Genomic DNA, 22744 nt, shown 5'->3' on the forward strand with positions numbered 1-22744 from the left:
AGACTCAGACCATCCTTCCCTCAAAAAGGAAAAGCTTGGACAAGGGTAAAGCCGTAGAGGTCCGCCACAAAAAGAAGAAAGTTCGGTCTGCTGCTGACATCCCTGCTGGTGAACTTGAGAAGCGGGCTAACCGCCCTATTATTAGAGAGCCCACTGGCGTGACTGGCCACTCTTCTGCAAGTGAATCAACACTTGGTTCTGGGTTACAAGGCGCGACAGCGAGCTTAACACCACCAAGATCTTCCCAGGCAGGGCGCTCTGAGCGTTCTAGGGGCGGTCTGACCCGGGATGGTGCCTCTGAAGGCGATCCGGCTGGGGGAGGTGACCACCCTGTTGAGCCATCTGAGGCTGTAGGTTCACCCCCTCTTCCAGAAATCCTTGTGAGCAGGGCGCTCAGGTTGTCAGAGAGGGACCTCGCCGACGGCTTCCCCAACATCAGGCGTCCCAAGATGGTAATGCCCCCGCGTTTCGACCGCCAGCAATACATGGACTGCACCCAAGTAATAATTGGCCGCCTCCTGGGCCAACAGGAGATTACCCTGGATTTTGAGGAACTATGCACCCGACAAGAGGATCTTATTGTTGACTTGGGGGCAGGTGAATAGCTTGACTGCTGACGTAGGGCGCCTTGGCAAAGAAGTTGCTGACGGGAAAGCTTCTTCAAAATCGTTGATGGCGCAATTAAAAACGGCAGAGGATGCGGTGAAACAATTGACCGCCGATAAAAACAACCTGAGTCTGTCAGTGGAGAATTTGAAGAAGGAAAAGGAGACTCTTTCAGCAGAGCGAGATCAACTCTCTTCAGATTTATTTTCCGCGCACGGGAGCCTTCACGCCAGGGATGACGACTATAAGAAGGCTATTGCGCAAGTGGGGAAGCTGGAAGAGGCTCTGGCAGATCTGATGTATGATTCTTTCAACAACGCCCTCAAGCAGGTTGCCGTGAGGTATCCTGGTGTCAATTTGACTGGCCTGGATCCGTCTTATGATGTAGAGGATGGCCAGATTGTAGAGCGCCTTGAAGGTGGTGGGGTGAAGGTGATTGAAACGTCGCCAGAGACTGATGACGATGAAGGAGCTCGCGGCGTGCTTCCCATGACTGACACGGACAGTGATCATACGCGAGATGGTGCTGGGCGTGTAACGTCAGGCGATCCTGTTGGTATTGCTGGGCAGGATGAAACGGTTCAGGCGTCGGTGGCGGTTGCCCCAGTAGTTGAAGGGGACCCGTCCGTTCAGGATCGGGATGTTTAAGATGCTCTGGCGACCGGTCAGGCGTTTTTTTTTTTTTTTTTTGGCGCGGTTGGTATGTCAACAGCGGCCTTATGTTGTAGAGACTATTAATATCAACGAGTGGATTTCCTTTACCTTTGTCATTTTTCACGCTTTGTCTAAAGAACCGCTTTATTTTTCTTGCCTCTTCTCCAGTGAATTAAGCTTGATTGTAAGAGCGTTGGCTGGGGGTGAGGATCATCCCAGTCCAACTGCGGCGATGGTGGGAACCATCTTGCTTGCTAGGCGTTGGCTGGGGGTGAGGACCGTCCCAGTCCAACTGCGGCGAGGGTGAGAACCATCTCGCTTGTTGGGCGTCGGCTAGGGTGAAGACCCTCGTAGACCAACTATGGCGGGGGTGAGAATCGTCCCGTAGTTGGGCGTTGGATGAGGGTCAGAACCATCCCAGACCAACTATGGCGGGGGTGAGAACCGTCCCGTAGTTGGGCGTTGGCTGGGGGTGAGAACCATCCCAGACCAACTATGGCGGGGGTGAGAACCGTCCCGTAGTTGGGCGTTGGCTGGGGGTGAGAACCATCCCAGACCAACTATGGCGGGGGTGAGAACCGTCCCGTAGGTTGGCGTTGGCTGGGGGTGAGAACCATCCCAGACCAACTATGGCGGGGGTGAGAACCGTCCCGTAGGTTGGCGTTGGCTGGGGGTGAGAACCATCCCAGACCAACTATGGCGGGGGTGAGAACCGTCCCGTAAGTTGGGCGTTGGCTGGGGGTGAGAACCATCCCAGACCAACTATGGCGGGGGTGAGAACCGTCACGAAAGTTGGGCGTTGGCTGGGGGTGAGAACCATCCCAGACCAACTATGGCGGGGGTGAGAACCGTCCCGTAGTCACATTTGATAGTGTTAAATTGAATTGGCGATCTTTATTGAAGCTCAAAACTCTGCCTCGTTAAAAACCTTTCCCAGCAAAACCCTATGGGACAAAAGCCTAGGAAAGGAAAAGAGTGCAGGAGTTGTTACATGATAACTTAACTATAATACATTTTGAGCTTATCGGCGTTCCAAGCCCTTGGCAGCGCCTTTCCTTCTAGTGTTTCTAGGTAGTAGGCTCCATGGCCTAATTTGTTGGTTACCCTGTAAGGTCCTTCCCATGTTGGGGCGAGTTTTCCTTCGCGGGCGTTTTTATTTCCAACGTCTGCTCTTCGAAGCACCAAATCTTTTTCTTGGAAACTCCTGGGGATGACCTTCTTATTGTAGTAAGTAGCTGATTTTTCTTTAGAATGGAGATCAGACTCGGCGGCAGACCTTCTGAGTTCGTCCAGCAGGTCTAATGCTTCTTTCAAATTCTGGGTGTTGTCGATCTCGGTTACGTGCTCTCGCCGCCAGGAGGGTTCACCGATTTCTACTGGGATCATGGCTTCAGCGCCGTAAGTCAGCCTAAACGGAGTTTCTTTTGTGGATGACTGGGCGGTTGTCCTGTACCCCCACAGGACGTTGTCAAGATTGTCAATCCATGCCCCTTTGTGTGCATCTAGCTTCTTTTTAATTCCTTTCCCCAGCATTTTATTGGCTGATTCAACCAAACCGTTGGATTGTGGGTGTTCTACGGCAGCAAAGTGGTGTCGTATGTGCAGGCTGCTCATTAATTCGCGGAACTTGGCATCGGTAAATTGAGTGCCGTTATCCGTGATAACTTCTCCGGGAATGCCGAAACGGTACACGATGCTTCTCCAGAAGAACCGTCTTGCTTTTTGAGAGGTTATAGTCGCCAAGGGTTCTGCTTCTACCCACTTGGTAAAATAGTCGATAGCGACTATCAGCCACTGAATTCGCCCAGCTGCCATAGGGAAAGGACCCAGAATGTCGATGCCCCACTTGTAGAAAGGCCATGATGTGGTGATTGATGTTAACTCTTCTGGCGGCGCTCTATGTATGTCGGCGAACCTCTGACATTTTTCGCATTTTTTGACGTGTTCGTGGGCGTCACGTTCCATAGTTGGCCAATAAAATCCAGCTCTCAACGCCTTCTTTGCTAGTGAGTGACCGCCCATGTGATGGCCGTTGATTCCTTCATGGATTTCTTCTAACACGTATGGAACATCAGTGGGATTTAAACATTTCAAGAGTGGGGTTGAGAGTCCTCGCTTGTACAACCGCCCTTGTACTATGCAGAAGTGGGCGCTTCTACGAATTATCTTTCTAGCATCTTTTTGGTTGGGAGGTACGGCCCCTTCAGCTAAATAATTGACAATGGGCGTGATCCAGGTTTCTTCAGTGGCTCCAGGCTTGCTCTGAGATACACATGACTACGCACGGGTTTGGCATACTCTGCTGGACTATAGAACGATTGTTGCCTGGGCTTTTAGTGCTTGCCAGTTTGGACAGAATGTCTGCCCGGGTATTTTCAGTACGCCGGATATGTTCCACCTCAACACTCTCAAAACTTCCGATTAGCTCTCTGACTTTTTCTAAGTATTTGCACATCAGTGGTCCTTTGGCCTGGTACTCGCCGGAGATTTGAAATGTCACCAGCTGGGAGTCACTAAAGACTTTGAGGCGGTTGGCCCCCATTTCCTTTGCTTGGATCAGACCAGCTATCATGGCCTCATATTCTGCTTGGTTATTTGTGGTGCTGAATTCAAACGATAAAGAATGTTCGATAGCCACGCCATCCGGATTTTCTATTATCATCCCAGCACCGGAGCCTTTGGCGTTTGATGAGCCATCTACGTATAGTTTCCATATTTCTGATAACGGTGTTCCCATGGCTTGGTTCTTGGGTGGGGAGAGTTGCGTCATTTCTGCAATGAAGTCAGTGAGTGCTTGAGCTTTGATGGCAGTTCTAGGCTCATAGGTGATCTGATACTCGGACAACTCGATCGCCCACGACATCATTCTTCCCGCCAAGTCTGGCTTGTGCAGGACTTGGCGGATTGGTTGGTTGGTCCTGACGGTGATTGGATGGCATTGGAAGTACGGTCTTAAACGCCGTGCGGCAAAGATAAGCGTTAAAGCTACCTTTTCCACCTGTTGGTATCGAAGCTCTGCTCCTTGTAGAACCTTGCTGATGAAATATACTGGCTTTTGTCCTTCCTTTGATTCTTTGACAAGGGCTGCACTGATCGCCTCGGTACCTACGGCGAGATACAAATAAAGCATTTCTCCATCGTCTGGTTTGGCGAGCACTGGTGGACAAGAGAGCGCCCTTTTGAATTCCTGGAAGGCGTTCTCACATTCTTCCGACCACAGAAAGGCGGTTCCTTTTTTGAGTAAGCCAAAAAGAGGGAGCGATTTGTGAGCCGAATTGGCCAGAAAACGAGTGAGAGCTACTAACCTTCCTGTGAGTTGCTGAACTTCCTTGATTGTTTGCGGGCTTCGCATTTCAATCACTGCCTTGCACTTATCAGGATTGACTTCAATGCCTCTCTCAGTGAGCATAAAGCCTAGGAATTTGCCCGCGGGAACTCCGAAGGCGCATTTGCTTGGATTCAAGCGCATGTTGAATTTTCTGAGTCTTTCAAAAACACCTTGTAGATCAACCAAATGTTGTTCCGACGTTCTTGATTTAGCGATCATGTCATCGATGTATACTTCGATGCAATTGCCAATCAGGTCTCTGAATACTTCATTCATCATCCTTTGGTAAGTGGCCCCAGCATTTTTTAGACCGAAGGGCATCATTGTATAACAGTAATTGGCGTTCTGAGTGATGAACGCCGTTTTGTCTTGGTCTTCTTCAAGAAGTGGGATCTGATTATAACCAGAGTATGCGTCCATGAATGATAGCATTTTGAATCCGGACGCGTTGTCAACCAACTGATCGATGCTAGGAAAAGGGTAAGCATCCTTTGGACAGACTTTGTTTAGGTCGGTGTAGTCAACGCACATTCGCCATGCGCCGTTTGGCTTTTTAACCAAAACTGGGTTGGATAACCAAGTTGTGTACTTGATTTCCCTGATGAACCCGGCGGCGTGGAGCCTTTTGACCTCTTCATCAATCACCCTCTGGCGGTCGGGACCGAATTTCCTCTTTTTCTGGGCGACTGGCTTGGCTTTGGGATCCACCGACAAACGGTGGCAGCAAACGTTTGGATTGATACCTGGCATGTCAGAGGGCTTCCATGCAAACAAATCTTTGTTTTCCTTGAGCAACTTGATTAACTTGCATTTCATCTCTGGGTCGATGGTGGCCCCGATGGTTGTTGTTTGATGATCCGCATCTCCTAAGACAACATGTTCCAACGCTCCATCAGGCGTGGGTCTGTCATGTTCCACGCGCGGATCGTCTCTAGCATCAAATTCTACCAAAAAACATTGGTCACGCTCTTTTGACTTCTCGCCGAGATTTCTTTCTGATGGCGACGTCGTCCCCTGCTTGAGCGCCCTTTCATCACTGAAGCTAGCTTTGGCCATTGGCCGTAAGGATATGTTGTAGCAGCTTCGGGCTATCGTCTGGTCTCCTCGCACTGTGGCGACTTTGTTGTCCCGGGCAACGAACTTCATTGCCAAGTGGGGGTGTGAAATGCTTGCCTCGAAGGCAGCAAACATCCTTCTACCAAGAATGGCGTTGTAAGCTGATGGGGTGTCGAGCACCAAAAACTGGATGTCTGCGGATCGTGAGGTGGGTGGTGTTCCAAGGGAAAGCCGCAAGGTAATCACTCCCAGTGGCTTTGTGGTGGTAGCGTTGAAACCTGAGAGTTCACCTGTAACAGGAGTTAGACTATCAACAGTGAACCCTAACGCTTTAAAGCATGGTAAAAACAAAATATCGGCTGAGCTGCCGTGGTCAATAAAAACGCGATTAACGCCGAAGTTGGCGATTATAGCTTGAATGACGAGCGGATCGTCATGTCCTGGGAGGACATCGCCTAAATCGCTGGCGTCCCAAACAATTTGAGGCCTTGTTGGACTAGGACTGTGCTTTTCTTTGCTGATCACTTTGCCAGCGACCGCCAGACACTGCTTCAAGTGTTTCTTTCTGGCGTTCGCAGTCTCTCCTCCTCCGCTCAGCCCGCCTGAAATCATGTTGATCACTCCGTGCTTCACCGCGGCTGAATCTTCGTCTACTTCTTCACGCCTTCCTCTACGGTTTGGACTTGCTTGCGCTCTGTGATTCCTGGGGGAATCTTCTCTCCTGTCACGATTGTAGGAGGGTCTGGATCCAGGTTGACGCGTTCTCCTTCTTTCAGGCGATTTGCTGCGCTCTCGATATCGCCTCCCTGCTCCCGAAGGGCGTGAGCCGTCTCCTCCTCGCCTCTGCACTCCGCTTTTGATGAGTTCATCGATTTCGTCTTTGAGGTGCCTGCACTGGTCAGTGTTATGACCGTTGCTGCGATGGAACTTGCAGTACATGATGTTTTCTTTAGGCGGGTTCTGAGACTGTTGGGTGTTCTTGGATTCTTCCTTATACTCCGTTTGCAGGACGGCGTGTGTCTGACGACCTGATGTATCACGCCCGGGAGGGCGGTTTGAATATTTGGCTGGTTTATTTCCTTTCTTACTCTCTTCCATTTGGTTCTTTTGTTTACCGAGTGCCTTTTCTTGACCGTGGGCGTCCTCGACTCGACTTCCTTTGTACTCTTCGATTCGCATGTACTCCTGGGCCACCCTCTTGACTTCTTCCAGGTCAGTGATCTCGTGGCGGGCGAGCTCGTACGCGAACGCACCTTGCCGCAAACCCGAAAGAAGTATATGTACCTGTACTTTTGGGTCCAGGCCTTGCACTTGTAGGGCCTCCTTATCAAAGCGGTCTAAAAAGGACCTGAGGGACTCGCCTTGCTGTTGGCGTACTTTTTCTAGAGAGTGGACGGATTTCGGCACAGGGCGACTGGTTGCAAAGTGAGACTGAAACTTGCTCGCCAACTCATCCCATGAAGCGATACTACCAGTCGGTAGAGTAGTGTACCATGTTAAGGCTCGTCCCCCAAGTAGCGTGGGGAAGGTCCTGCACATGAGGAGGTCGGTTTCACCATGGAGAGTCATGGCCGCCTCAAACTTCTGGATCCATTCAAAAGGATCGGCATCTCCGACATATGTGGTGATATTGGAGGGTCCTTTGAAACCAAGGGGTATGGGAGTTAACCGGAGGATATCAGTCAGGGGTTTGTTGCGCCCTGACGTATGAGCTGGCGTGACTCGTAGGTTGTTGTTTCGGGGGGCCGGTCCGTTTGCGGTTGAGGAGCTTCAACGGAGTAGGAGAGGGCTGGGGCTTGATTGAAAGGTTGTTGGGCGGCATATGGTTGCTGACCCTGGTTTTGATAGGACACTTGGTGTAGTGGAACAGCCGGATTTTGGGGTTGGGCAGCGTAACCTTGGAAAGGAAAACCAGTTGGGTAAAGCTGAGGGAATGGGGCGTATGGTCCCATAGGGAACGGGGTGACCATCGGTGCTCGGTAATCATTGTGCATGGCTACTGGTAGACTTTGGGCTGGTAGTGGATGATGGGCTCGTGGGACGGGAATGACTGGTGGGGCAAAAGTGTGAAGAGGCATTCCAAAACGAACTCCTGGTGGCGGGGGTTGGTCTTGTATCAAGTTTTCTCCTTGCATTTCACGCATAGGTGCGTGATAGTTCAACTGTGCTATCCTGGGTTCGACTGCTTGCATTTGTGGACCGACAGATTGTAGTACTGGCTGGAGCATCTCGCCGGGGGGTCTCTCGGCTGGGGCTGAATGCATCGATGGCGGGGAGTTTGAATGTATTGTTTGTACATGACCGTCAGGTGTAACAGCCCTGGTTTGTTCTGCTCTTCTGGTTGTGACGACCATGTTTGTTACCAAAACGTAAAACACGTCTTGTGGATCTTTGGTAGGAGAATGGGAATAGAAGTTTATAGTTTCCCACAGACGGCGCCAATGTACCGTTAGGTTCTGTGAGCCCACTATGTACCCTATAGGGTAACGTTACTATATGGATTATACCACTAGGCGAGGTAATGACCAGACTAGTAGGTATAGTTCCAAGAGGCAAGCAAGCTAATAGCAATGGCAGATTAATAACAAGAGAATGACTTGGAAGTAAATGGGCATAACAATAGTACATAAAAGATACCTCTGAGGTGTGCCCAGGAGGGCTATTTATAAGGTAAATGGAGCGGGTTGGTGAGGGAGAGGTCAACTCTCCTTGGGATTTACTCCCGTGGTGCAGTGTTAGGCGTGCTGGCGCTGTTATTGTGGCAGTGCTGCGCCCTCTGCACTCTGGCGGTGTCAGCGCCGGGCAAAGGGGGAGTTTCCCTTTGTGGTTTCTGTCGTAGTTGCCTTTAACGGTTAGCGTTCCAAGATGGGACATTTTGGTGTATGCCTTGGGCCTGCTGCTACGTTGGGGGTTGAGGGGGTCCATGCCAGCCCTAAGGGCTGACGTGGGGCAAGGCTGAGGCTGGGCTTGAGTGATTGGGTCAGCTGAGGGTTGGGCCTGTGTAGTTGGGCCGCCCCAGTATTCGGGCCATCCAGAACAGGAGCCCCCCAGCTTGGTAGCAGCCGTGGGGTGGTGCCAAGTTAAAGACTCCGGACGTTCTTGTCAGGGCGGTGTGCGTCCTTCAAGGGGGAGTTACTGGTGCTTTATGGGTATAAGTTGGCGCCTTGGTAGATAGGATTTGGCGACCCATCGTTTGGCGATGTGAAATGCTTGGCGACCCATCGTTTGGCGATGTGAAATGCTTGAGCACGGGCGATTGCTCTTGGTGATAACTGTCCTACGGTCATTGATGACGGGGATTGGTAGGTGATGGAAACGGAAAGCTGCCTCTTAAAGGTACTTTAAGAGGCTTTTCGGTTTCCGAGGAGCCGTAATGATGCGTTATCCCATCATTACTATTTACTGCAGGCATCCAAGCGTCATAGGGTTCGGCGCATTAATGCGACGCGACTCGTGATTTGTCCCTTTGAAATGACCGTTTTGCCCCCTCTCCTTAACCGCTCATCACACGATGAGCATGCCATCGCACGGTTAAGTGAGGGTTACTTATACGCGTCTGTGTGAGACTAGTGTGATTTGCGTAACCGCTCATCCCACGATGAGCATGCCATCGAACGATTAAGTGAGGGTTACTTACACGTGTCTGTATGAGACTAGTGTGATTTGCGTAACCGCTCACAATGTACCGTTAGGTTCTGTGAGCCCACTATGTACCCTATAGAGTAACGTTACTATATGGATTATACCACTAGGCGAGGTAATGACCAGACTAGTAGGTATAGTTCCAAGAGGCAAGCAAGCTAATAGCAATGGCAGATTAACAACAAGATAATGGCTTGGAAGTAAATGGGCATAATAACAGTACATAAAAGATACCTCTAAGGTGTGCCCAGGAGGGCTATTTATAAGGGAAATGGAGCGGGTTGGTGAGGCAGAGGTCAACTCTCCTTGGGATTTACTCCCATGGTGCAGTGTTAGGCGTGCTGGCGCTGTCATTGTGGCAGTGCTGCGCCCTCTGCACTCTGGCGGTGTCAGCGCCGGGCAAAGGGGGAGTTTCCCTTTGTGGTTTCTGTCGTAGTCGCCTTCAACGGTTAGTGTTCCAAGATGGGACATTTTGGTGTATGCCTTGGGCTTGCTGCTACGTTGGGGGTTGAGGGGGTCCATGTCAGCCCTAAGGGCTGACGTGGGGCAAGGCTGAGGCTGAGCTTGAGTGATTGGGCCAGCTGAGGGTTGGGCCTGTGTAGTTGGGCCGCCCCAGTATTCGGGCCATCCAGAACAGGATTTATAAAGTAGTACAAAACATCAGTAACTGATAATAAGATTTGCGAGCATAACTTCTGAAGGCAAGGGATTACAATCTATGTAGCTTGATAAAATATAAGTTTTGAAAAGATCAAGCTTTTTATTTGATTACTAATTCCTTTAATTAATTACGTTCATTAAGATTTGGATATTTCAAGGTGATGGATAATGAGTTTCAAATTCCAAATTTTAGTGACAAAATCTATAAACATTTGTCTTGTTCACCACTGAGGTCGCAATTAGGAGACTGATTTTTTTTTTTAATTTTTCAAAAAAGAAAATGGAGCCGCCAAACAAGATCTTTTAAAGACACGTCAATATTTATAAAATAAGCATAAGTGTGGATTTGTTAATTTTTATTAATTGAAAAAGGGTAAAAGGTAGAATAAGTGAAACAAATCAAACTAAATCAAGAATTTAAAGAATTTTTGTTTCTTTTTTACAATCAAAGTGTTAAAAATAGAGGGCTTGTTCTCAGTTGTTTAATAATTAGATTGAGAGTTGTTGTATCTAACGATAAATTATGGAAAGTTTGGGATAACAAGGCTTACCGTTGATAGGTTCAATTAAGATTTAGGAAGTATTGAAAACAATTACTCTCGTAAGCCTAGTGCTGGAATATGACCTTTAACTCATTTATTATCATTATTTTCCCTCTTCCAAAAATGGATTTAGATCTTTGAAAAAGTGCAGTTATATTATTTGATCACAATTATTCATTGACAAATAAGAGGGAGAGAAATATATAATTTTTAAATGAGTGTCTATAAATCAAATAACATATCTTTTTTACACAGAGAGATCCAAATCCCTTCAAAATTCAGTTTGTTTGCAACTTCAGTTTTTTTCTTTTTTCATGATATATTGTTTATCTGTCATAAAAATCGGATTATTAGACCCAATCCCTGCGAGTGTCCCTTGCTTATTACCTTGCTACGCAGCTATCATATATTGGTTAGCGAGGTTAAAATTTGACTAATAATCAAGTTCCGAACGCAGATGTCAAGAAAACAACAATAACAACCAATCATATTCAAAATCTCATATTAAGAGGGGAAAAAAGAAGACAGATATGACACAAACCATATTCTCCGCAAGAATTATGCTCTACATCTCACTTTGCTGCAAGCCTCCTAGTTTGTTTTTCTTTCTCTAGATTATGAAAGTAGCTTTTATCTCTTGCTTGTTCATGTCTGTAATTACACAATCAAGATTATTATATCGTATTATTTCATTTGAGTGATATGTTTTATCTCTATTTACTCCACCAAACTTTACCAATGTTATCAATAGCTCTGAACTGATTATGTCTTCTTTATCTGGGCTTACTCTCTGCTATGGCTTTCTCTTCTTCAGTGAGAGCATGGCGGAAATGACATCTATGGCCATATGGACATACAACCCCAGCAAGGACCATCCTGCAGACCTCAGTTTTGTAGCGTGGGTGGCGGATGACTGGGCGGAGCTCCCCAATACCGTGAGAAAATTGGCAATGGTCACCGTATGGGCATGTCCCAGTCTGCTGCCATTTGTTACACAGCTCTGTCTTGAACATTCCTTGATTATACACCACCATCTCAAGAGGCTCTTCCTCCTTATTCCCTCCACGCACATGTACCTTTTGCTGTAGCATATCAACATCCGCAAAATTTCAATAACTGTAACCAAACATATTAATTAATTAATAGAGATCCCCGCCCTTCCCCTACTCCTCCAACCTTCGGCCCCCTTTTTCCTTATGGATGGCAACAATCAAATCAAGATGTCATTCATGCATTATAATCAAATGTTGTTTTTGCAGTCTTCAACCATATAGCTGTATTCCATTCTCAAATGATTTTCGTGATGACGCTCAATCCCTTATTTTTTTAGTTACAGGGTACTCGAGCTATCAGCAGTACGTAAGTTTTCCAATTACAAAATCTGTTAGTACTAAAATAAGTTATTATTATTGTTATTATTTCTTTCATCAAGGTGAGATATGTTTGGAAATAGATCCTTTCAAATTAAAATTTCACATTTTGTGTTTATCTCTCTTATTATTATTTCTTTTATCAAGGTGACATATTTGAGAATAGATTCTCTCCTATTAAAATTTCACATAATTAAGTCATGTGAATTATTTGTGTTTATCTCTCTGTTAAGAGAGAAATAAGAGGATCCACTTCCCATAAGTTTAGCAACTTCCAAATTATACAAATCCCTAGAACACTATTGATAACTTTAACTTCTATATTTTCATGTTCTGTGCCGTCAATCTGCTGACTCAATTGACTACAAATTGGCATTGGTAAGAGTCCCTTCATAACCCATAGTATGGTTAATTTCATCTGGCTATTAAACTTTGAGCTTACAAAGCATCAGGGACAAGAAACAGGGGAAGCGGTGTAATGCTAGTAACAACATATTCTAAGACAAATTTCTTATATATTAGTGGCATGTACAACATTATTCATGTGAATTCTCCATATGCTAAAAGTTTTTTATTAAAAATATAAATTGAAGACAGTAGTGAGCGACCCAACTTAATTATGTTACTCACACATACGAGAGTTGATAACATTGTACAATCTCTCCTATTCATATATGTGCTATTTGTTTTGAATTTATCTCTGTGTTAATTGATTACTCCACTTAATCCATTTCGAATATGGTCAGACCCATATAGGGATACTCTCAAGACTCTTTTCTCGATTCTCAATGCTCAATCTCAACACATATGCTTAAAGGAAACAAACATCTTACCATTTAAACCAACAATTGTTGATATATTTGTGTTATTTCTTGTGTCTAAAGGAAATCAGACCTTACGGTTGTATTGAAACTCAACACTGACCAAGACTAAATACAAAAAGAAGAATCCAATACTAAACTTGGGAGTTTACTACTTGTAAATTGATGTTAATATGACTCAGGTTTTAAAAGATAAGTAATATTGTTATCAAAAAAAAAAAAAAAGATAAGTAATATTAATTTAATTCATCAATGATGAAGTTAATACTAAAATTATCCTTTTCCGCACAAACTAGAGAGATTAAATTAATGTCAACTTTTTATAATTAATGAAGTTTATGTCATTTTTATTATTAAGGAATTAATTAATGTTAATTTCTTAAAAGACTAAATTGACGTAACTCTTAATCTTTTAAAAGTTAATTTGATGTCACTTATCATTTTAATTGATAGTCAATCAAACTCTTTCAACGAAAGAAGATTGCACCCTTGCCATGCATATGTAAAACAAACAAACTACCCTAGAGTTCGCTGAGCTACCGGGTAATGAAATTGACAAGCTAGGTTTTACTTCGTGTGTAAGAAAAAAAGTGCTAACAGCTAGCAAATCATCACACAAAAGAAGAAGAGAAGATTAAATTTAAAATAATAATAATAATAATAATAAATGAAATAAAATAAAAAACAGTAAATCCTTACAACAACATCAGGTGGAGTAGTCGATGAGATGCGTGAGCGAGTAGTCCCCTTGGTGCGACTTCCATTGCTGGCACCAGCACCAACACCAGCACCCATACACTGAGACATCATCTTCAAGTAACCGTTCGACCTCACAGATATGCTTTTTGGCAGAGAGAATCGCTCCACTTCAACACCATTGTTCTCAATCACGCTAGTTGGACTATCTTCCAAAACCTCCTGCTCCTTATTCTCATTAATATTGTTCCAATCGGCGTACATGTTCTCTTTACCAATGTCGAGGCCGCCGAACCCCTGCGCAAGATCAAACGGCGTCGTATTTCCGAATCGATTCTCCAGCATGAAGAGGCTCAGCCTCTTCTGCAGCACCAGGTTCAGATCGCGAAGCTGCAAGTTCTCTTTTCGCAGGCCTTCGAGCTCCCTGGAAGTTTCCACGAGGCGGCTGAGGCACATGCTGTGGCGGTTCACCATGTCCTGGTGCTTCTGAATTCCCGAGTCGGTGGTGTATTTCAAGACTTCGTACGGGTGAAGCGAGACGCCACCGCCATTGTTGCAGGTGGCTGATGAAGGAGACGGATCGTCGCTGAACAGCGATGAGTACAATGAATCGAAGACGCCGCCGTTTGACTGCATTTGACAGGTGGCGGTGGCGCCAAATCCGCCATTGGAGGAGGGCGAGCAATTCTCCTTATTATGCATTTTTCTCCAGAGAGAGAGAGAGAGAGAGAGAGAGAGTGCTTGCGTGTTGTGAGGGAGTTTTAGAGAGAGAAATGGAAATGAGAGAGAGCGAGGGTGAGGACATGGCATTTATAGTGCGCCATAGTTGGAGGGTGTAAAGGAATGTAATTTGGTGTTGTGAGGGGAAACTCAGAAAACGAATCTGGAAAACCGTTTCCGACACACTTCCTAACAGAATTCCCTGAAATGCCAGAACTGCCCCTATCGATGCTGTTCTAGTGGGTCCCACTGAACGCTCAGCATTGGCACCCCTTGAGCGCCAATATACACGAAAATTACAACTCTGTCCTCCTCTTTGGAGTTTGTTTAAAATAATGAGCCTCAGCCACTATTACAAATTTGGCTTTAAGTAACACATATTGGTTTCGAAAATACAAAAAGTTCAATAGTACTTACAATAATTACTTTTTCTCTTTTAATATTGCTATATAAAAAAGGAAAAATTACCTTAATAATACGTGTGCACTGCACAGTTATCTTATCGCCCAAATTTATGTGTAATTTCTTATGCATTTTTGTAGTCGAACAGTGTAATTTACACGAGCCACTGACGTAATATAATTGTATTGTGAACTCCAAAACCGTGTTTTCTTTTTGTTTGTACATCTCCCATGGTTGGTCTATAATCTTTTGTAATAATTTTCTTACTAAACCATAATAGCATTTCTCTTACGTCGATAATCTTAATTCAATTAAATTGTATAAACAACATTTTTCAAAAGAATTATTATTGTTATCAAAAAAAAAAAAAAGAATTATTATTAGCTAAATTTTGATACATGTAGAAATTGAGTAGGTGCCTAAATTATAAAAAAATAAAATAAAATGAAGCGATTGAAATTCTTTCTTTCCAAATTTATAGTGCCGTTTTAAAGAGAAAATACTGGAGAGGTAAAAGCTAAATAAATTTAAATTTCATAAAATAAAAAACTATATTTAATAAAATGTACACAGTTTCAACAAATTCACATCTTTGTTTTTTAGTTTAATGGTTAGAGATCATTCACCTAAATCTCTGTTTTTAAGTGCACATTAAATTTTCAGAGTTTAAATTCAAGTAGGAATAAACGTAAATCAAATGTCATTCAATCACATCAAAATCCCACATTAGGGTCCCATTTATATGGTGTAGTCCTTGATTTGAACAGATTTGTAATTTATTTATTTATTTATTTTCACGCTTAACAGAAAGATCATAAGAAGCCGATCGAGGCAGTTTAGAGAGCGCATTCAAAGTGCAGTTGCGGTTAGAATAGCATTTGATTACATGATGCTTGAATTTCAAGGAGAATGCTGGTGATCTTGGCTTGCGTTTTGAATTTACATGACATAAAGTGGATCTAAAACATGTGTCATTTAGTAAGATAAAGTCCATGATGTTCTTTTTTATATGGGGAAATTGAAGGAAAAGGGTTTGCTTCCGTAACACATTTACAACAACCTCCCTCTAATTGTTACTCTATCAATACCTAATATCAAAATGTTTGGTGAATAAAATAACACTCGCCCAAGGACCCCCACATTAATTTCTCTCCCAATAGATGAAGCCCTTCTCGTGCCATGGTTGTTAAGTTAGACGCACAATTCTTCTCAAATAATAGCTTTTCATAAAGCAAACATTGATCAGCTTACCCTTCCCTTTCATACAGCTTGGTTTTGCTACTATTATAACTAAAAATGCCAAGTTAGCAGTTTTGGGGTTTTATCAAAGCCTGAGGACAGAATATCCCCCTCTATTAGGGTCAATGTATTTAGCTACAAGTGAAAATTGCTGCTTGCAGAACATAGGCCAAAACTTTATTTGAATTTAGGACAGAACATACGCATATTAAAAAAATAACTCCCCAATAAATTCGATTAGCGAGAATAGGGATAAAGACAATTATTTGGGAACATTGACTGTACTACCCCTTTTTGAATATAATATACCTGAATGTCATGGAGTCAAATTTTTTTTCAAACTGTCACGGTACCATAATTTTTTTTCCAAAGTGTCATGGTACCATAGTCGCTAAGGTAGTCAGCTACTATAGACACGACACATGTCACTTCCTAAGCGGCTAGAACACCAAAGTAGCTACCTTATGTAGCGACTTCGAGTTGAAAGAGTTGCGTGTCTCGCCTCTGGGGACGTGATATGTATCTAGTCCATAGTAGTTGACTACCTCAGCAACTACGATATCGTGGCAGTTTGAAGAAAAAAATCGACTCCATGAAATTCAAGTATATTATATTCAAAAATGGAACAGTACGGTTAATGTCTCAATTATTTGTACACAACTTTATCTTTATATATATATATATATATATATATATATATATATATATATATATATATATATATATATATATAGGACATCATATGAGATTGAAGGGGAAGTTTGTTTTCTTTAAACAGTACTTTCAAAAAGGAAAAAAAATGTAATTTATCTGACAAAGTTCTTGGATATGTTAACATTTTCATATTTCGATATTAAGTTGCCATTAAATCTCATATGATGCTTGGCAATGAAAATTCACATCCTACGGCACGCATGTCACTACAGCGAAGCACAAAATAAGAGGACTAGTTTACAGTAACACCTAGTTGATATAGAAGAACAGCAGTTACAATCAGTTATACCCTTCAAAGTTACTGGTAAATAGTAAATAATATAATTCTATTTAACCTGTGAAAATCTTCATGACTTTACCTCCACGTTTCCATGTTTTCTTTTATATGGTTGATTCACTTTCTATATTCATATCGAAGTGTATGTAATGAACAAGAGAACCATACATATTTGGAGATCGTGACTTTATCCTGTGAGACCAATTAAACCCTCCTTATTGGTAATTGTTGGGTTTGCTCTTTTACTAAAGCCCAAATGGGTTATTAGTATGAGAAGAGCCCAAGGAACCTAGAGCCCAATGAGCTAGGGTTTCTTGGAACCCATATAAATAGTACCTCTTAAGTCATCAGCCTCCAAGGTCTTTTTTGTGAGAAAGAGGCAAGCTCTGAATCTAATCAGTGCCCACACACTTCCCCTTCCTCCTCGAGAGATAGTTTGGAAGATCTGCCACAGTCCAGCTTCAAGGAGGTTGTTCGTGCTGCGGCGCTGAGGTGAGCTGTTCGTGAAGAGGAATCCTACAAGGGAAGATTCTACACGAGACCTGCGCACCGAGAGGTAATTGTGAAACAATGATGATTCGGTAAGCATACCAATGTACTAGGTCCTAAACCGCTTCCGCATAAATCTAAGATTTCCTTCAATTGGTATCAGAGCCTTGGCTGTACATTGGTATGTGAATCTAGTTTCACTATTCATGTAATTAGTTTTGCTTCTTGAAATGTGGCACCTAGGGTTCTAGGATTATGGTATGAATCTAGCATGTGCATTTTATAATTCATTTTCATAAAAGTTTAAATTTTAATCGATAAAAATGCTTTAATCCATGGTTAGGGTCTCTCGTGTATTTCTCGATTTGTAACAAGGAGGCTAATCCCATATGATTAGGTTTCCTCCTTGCTGTTTTTATTTATTTTCGGAATTTCTGTGTATTTTTCCAATATTTTGTAAAAGTTCAAGATCGAGAAACCGCGAGTAAGATGCGCAGTCAGTACTGTCGGAGACTTTTCGAGGACTTCCCGATCTCGGAATCAGGCGATCTATATATGGTTGGAAAGAGGACGGAAAGACGAACGCAACGGTGGGTGGATAGTCGCCATCGGAGTCCTAACGCTCCTCCACGCGCCTCCACAAGCTTCTGAGAGTGGCCGCCACTCTCCGGCAAAGAATGGGAGAGTGAGAGAGCGTCTGGCCACCTTTTTGGGTGGTTCCGGCGGCGGTGCACTCGTCTCTATGTGGTGGTCCTTCCCCTGGAGTTTCAGCCTGATTTGAGTTCGGGTGACGGCGCGGCAGACCTGACGGCTAGGGTTCCTCTTTCGCGTCCTAGGGTTTCTCGCCAAAGGATTGGGTCTTTGGGCTTTTGGGCCCATGAAACCCTAAAGGGGCTTGAGACAGATACTATGGGCTAGGCGAAAGTTGAATTCCAAAGTTGTATTATTTTATTTTATTTTCTTTAAAATAGGAAGGCCATGGATTAAAGTAATTATGATTTATTATTTAATGCTTTTATTGATTGGTATAAATTATATGATAGATAACATGCTTTATTGCGATAACATGCCATATAGAATAGGTGGTGCCATATTGTTGCATAACTTGTATGATTGCATGAGCATAATAGCTATTATGTCTTCAGCGACTAGTATGATAGTTATTATAGGATTATTTTGATTTTAAATTATCCTAAGAAATTAATTAATAATTATTATGATTTTTATTAAAATCTAGATTAATAATTGAATTAATTAATTTTGGATTATTAACATCAAGACAAATAATCGTTATGGAAATTATTTTGATTTCAAATTATCCTCATAAATGATAATTATTATGATTGTTGCAATCTAGATTAATAATTAAGTCAGCTATTTGGATGATTTAAATCTAGAAAAATAATTAGAGAAAATTTCCTGAGAGAATTCTTTTATTTTGCGAGTAATTTGTGGGTTTTTCTGAAATGGTCATGGAATAACACACGCTGCATACAACATTCATGTATCATGATTGTTTGGAGCACACGCTGACGTAAAGTGACCGGATTTCATGACCTTAATGCTTTCAAAATTATGTTAAGCTTAGTGCACGTTTATCGGCACTCTTACTTATATAGTTTTTGAAATCGAACAAAGGATACTCTCAATTAAATAATTCTTGGAAATTAGAAAATGTTGCTTATGTTGAATGGAAGGAGATTTAAATTAAGAAATTAATTTAACCTTCAAGCGCATTATAAGGACCATTAATAAAATAATCATGTGAAGTCCCATCGAATAAGCATGATTGGATTTTATTAGATTGGACTTAAATATCTATGGGAGGAGATTTAAATTAAGAAATTAATTTAACCTCCAGGCGCATTGTGGGCCTATCAATAAAATAATCATGTGAGGCCCCAACGGATAAGCATGATTGGATTTTATTGGGCCTTAATAATTTCAAAATTTTAATAAAGTATTATACGGCCCATCGTCGATAATACTAAGTTATTAAAGATAATTTTGAAATTAAACAATGAATTCGACTGGCCTTATGAAAATTCTCAAACAAAAATGTTGAATGGGTGAAGGTTTTAAAATTTAATTAATTTTAAAACCTGCGGGCTCCATTTGTGGGTTTATTAGTGAAATGGTTATCGCTGAAGCCCCATCGGATAAGGATAATCAGATTTCACTAGATTAAATCTTAATAATTTCAAAATTTTAGTAAAGTATTGTACGGCCCATCGTCGGCAATGCTTAGACACTAAGGATAATTTTGAAATTAAACAATGGTTAATTACATTCAACTTTGGTAAAATTGTTAACCCTCCCATCGAGGCTCTGGCAATGGCACTGAAGGCCCAAATAACAATTTTGGTTTTTACAAGTGACTTGCCCATCGTAAGCCTTGTAAAGATAAACTGAAGGATTGTTAACAATAAACAAGAGTAGTTATGAGAATCTACTTGCACTTCGTTTGTTTATTGCATTATTTGTTTGTAATTGTGTGCTTTATATGTTTTTCAGAAAATATCTTAGAAATGATTTTGAGTCGAAAACCTCTAGATGGTACCAACTATGAATAAGTGAAAAGCAAATCTTTGATATTGTTCTAAAACATGGAAGCTAAAATTTGTTCTGACAATGTGAGGGCCATAGCAACCTGCAGAGAAAGCGTTTAAGGAAACTAAGATGCATTTCTCAGATTGAGAAAGGGCAGATATGGTAGTTCGTTGCTATATTATTGTCAGTCTTTCCAAATACTTGCAAAAGCAAGTGTACATGATTAAGAGTGGAGTAGAAATGCTTCAGGCTCTTAATGACATGTTTGCTGCGTCTAGCAGTTCTGCTAGACAGAATGCAGTCGGTGCATGCTTTGCTAAGAGTCTTGTTAAATCCAAAGGGAAACCCAAGGGTGGTAACAAGAACAAAATAACTTGGTTATCAGTTGTCAAACCAGTTGCTATGAAGAAGCCGCAAGGCAAGTTCTTCAAGTGCAGACTGAAGGGACACTGAAAGAAAAATTGCCCAGAGGTGATGAAAAGAACCAGACATGGGTATATTAAGGCCTGATCAGTGAATGAATCATTGATTCAGGAATCACTGATTATGTTTGTTACTCTTTGTAGTAGTTCAAACATGGCATACATGTCAGCAATGGACATAGATATTTTAAGCTTGAAATTGGGAACTTGTGTCTGCATTTGCAGTAAGACAAGTTATTTATAAGACTATGGTTTTGGGTGACTGTTTATTTGTTCCAGATTTCAAGAGGAATTCAATTTTTGTTAGTTGTTTTGGTTAAAACATGGGTTGACAATGCAATTGATTCCTCAGTTACATTTCGAAGTTCATCTTCGTCTTGTTTGTTCTGGTACATTGTTTAAATAGTCTTTATTACCTATGGCCTATAACCTTTTTTAAATTTGTTATGTTGAATGGAAAGGATGATGAACAAGGATTTTCACCAAAGAAATAAAAGTTTCAAATGAAACATAACTTTGGCCTTTGTGATTGAGTCACATTATCTCAAGTAGAAAATATGTTTTAGTTAAAAGAGATACTGAAAGTTCAAGAATCTTTTAACTAACAGCTACATGTTAGTCCTATTTGGAAGGTAAAGTGGCCAAGCAATCCTACAAGGGCCAAAAAGGTTTGCGCAACTATTCAACTGGAACTGGTACATACTAATGTATGTGGACCAATTAGCGTTCAGACCAGAAGAGGTGATGAGTACTTCATTATATGAATGTTTACTCTGGATTTGGACAGATGAACCAAGTGCGCCATAAGTCTAAAGCTTTTAGAAATTCCAAGAGGTTTAGTCTGAGGCAGAAAAACATGTAGGTGTTCAAATCAAAACACTTTGGTCTACTAAAGTGTTTGGCTACCTGTCTGGTAATTTCAGGTCTTACCTGATTTAAGAGGGGATAGTTTTTGTAACTGTCAACTCTAAGAACGCGTTAGTTGAATGAAGTTGCAGTATGCAAAAATCAAACATTTCTAGACTTGGTGCAGATCATGTTCAGCTATTCATCTTTGTCAATGTTGTTCAAGGGAGATGCCTAAGAGAAGGAAATGTACCTTCTTAACTTGATTCCGTCAAAGTTTGTTGTAAAGACACCTAGAGAATTATGGAAAGGGTGCAAGCCCAGATCAAACCATATTCGGATTTAGGGTGCTACGGCACACGTCCTACAACAACAGTCAAATGAGATGAAATCTTGTATAGAAGAGTGCATATCTTTTGGCTACCCTAAGAGAACTAGGGATGATTTCTTATTTAGTCTTAAGGACAAGATAATCTAAGTGAGCACTCACATGATTTTCTTAAAGGAGGACTAGATAATAAATTATAAGCTCTTAAGTTAGGTTATTCTTGATGAGATTTATCTCAGATCAAGAATTTCCAGAATCTCTAGAAGCTTCATCCACTGTTCCCTTGATTGTTTAAGAGGGGATAGATATATCTCTAAGTGAACAAACAAGAGAACCATGATTGGAAATTCAACATGATAATATATAAGTGAAACTAGTAGAAATATTAGTATCACATGTAAAGGAACAATATCAAGAATAAGCGGATCCTCAAGAAATTGAAGATCCATCATTTGGCCCACTATTTGTTTTACCTATAAATACACAAGGTCTAGTACAGTACATTCGTAGTGGGAGAGAACCTTGTTAACTCTCAAGTTGTTTCTTGTTGAGTGACATTGATCCTACTAGTTACGATAATGCACTAGAAGATGTTGTTGATCAAGTGTTGCTCAGGCTATGAACAATGAGATGAAATACTTGTATTTCAACTCCGTTCGGTCCTAGTAAAGACACCAAGAAGGGTAAAACCCACAAGGTGCATGTGGACATAAAAGGCAAAGAGAGGATGGACAGAAAGGTGAAAACCTTCAAAGCTAGCTTGGAGGCATTTTTTGCCAGACGCCATGCTTGAGTCTATCCAGATTCTCTTAGTTGCTATAAGTCTCAATTATGAGAATACATTTTGGGAGTTGGATGTCAGGATATCTACATACTACAACCAAAAGGGTTTATAGCAAATGAGTAGGAACACACGGTATGCAAGTTGTGAAAGTCTATTTCATAGACTTAAGCAAGCATCCAGGTCTTGAAACATCAGTTTTGATCAGGTTATCAAAATTTTGATTTTGAGAGAACCTTGATGAATGATGTGTATTTGTATGTAAAGGATACAACGGAAGACAGTAGCTTTTATGGTACTTTATGTAGATGATATGCTCCTTATTAGAAACAATGTGGAGGTAATATCAAGCATAAAGAGTTGGCTAAGTTAGTGTTTTGGTATGGAAGTACTGGGGAAGCCAATTATATTCTTGGTATAAAACTCTTATGAGGCCGGAAGAATAAGTTGTTGGCATCACCTCAGGCTACTTACATTGACAAAACTCTTGCCAAAATTCAACATGAGAATTCTAAGAGAAGAATTATAATTCTCAGATGTGGAATTCATCTTCCTAAGGAGTGACCAAAGACTTCTAAGAAGGAAGAATGCATGAGCAAGA

At 42.1% G+C, this 22744-nt stretch overlaps 2 protein-coding genes across 2 annotated transcripts; both read right to left on the bottom strand.

Annotated features, from left to right (window-relative positions):
* Positions 1-7326: 7326 nt before the first annotated feature.
* On the bottom strand, positions 7327-7998 carry LOC133311211 (glutenin, low molecular weight subunit-like). The gene has a single exon (XM_061512226.1). The coding sequence runs from the start codon at positions 7996-7998 to the stop codon at positions 7327-7329; it is 672 nt and encodes a 223-aa protein (XP_061368210.1).
* Positions 7999-11261: 3263 nt separating this feature from the next.
* LOC133311212 (zinc finger CCCH domain-containing protein 15-like) lies at positions 11262-14077 on the bottom strand. Its single transcript, XM_061512227.1, has 2 exons — positions 13379-14077; positions 11262-11570 (listed from the first exon to the last, which is right to left on the bottom strand). Exons 1-2 carry the CDS (start codon positions 14075-14077, stop codon positions 11262-11264), a joined length of 1008 nt encoding a protein of 335 aa, XP_061368211.1.
* Positions 14078-22744: the final 8667 nt, after the last annotated feature.

This window comes from Gastrolobium bilobum, unplaced genomic scaffold (assembly GCF_033153095.1).
Source record: "Gastrolobium bilobum isolate Gb01-03AN ecotype WA unplaced genomic scaffold, APGP_CSIRO_Gbil_v1 utg8591, whole genome shotgun sequence".
In the NCBI taxonomy this organism is placed as follows: Eukaryota; Viridiplantae; Streptophyta; class Magnoliopsida; order Fabales; family Fabaceae; genus Gastrolobium; species Gastrolobium bilobum.

What these genes read in the sequence shown, in the direction of transcription:
- LOC133311211 (XM_061512226.1), bottom strand. Translation starts at nt 7,998, where the DNA reads ATGGTCGTCACAACCAGAAGAGCAGAACAAACCAGGGCTGTTACACCT.
- LOC133311212 (XM_061512227.1), bottom strand. Translation starts at nt 14,077, where the DNA reads ATGCATAATAAGGAGAATTGCTCGCCCTCCTCCAATGGCGGATTTGGC. An exon ending in CTACTCCACCTGATGTTGTT is followed by an intron (nt 11,571 to 13,378) that starts GTAAGGATTTAC and finishes GATATGCTACAG; the next exon opens with CAAAAGGTACATGTGCGTGG.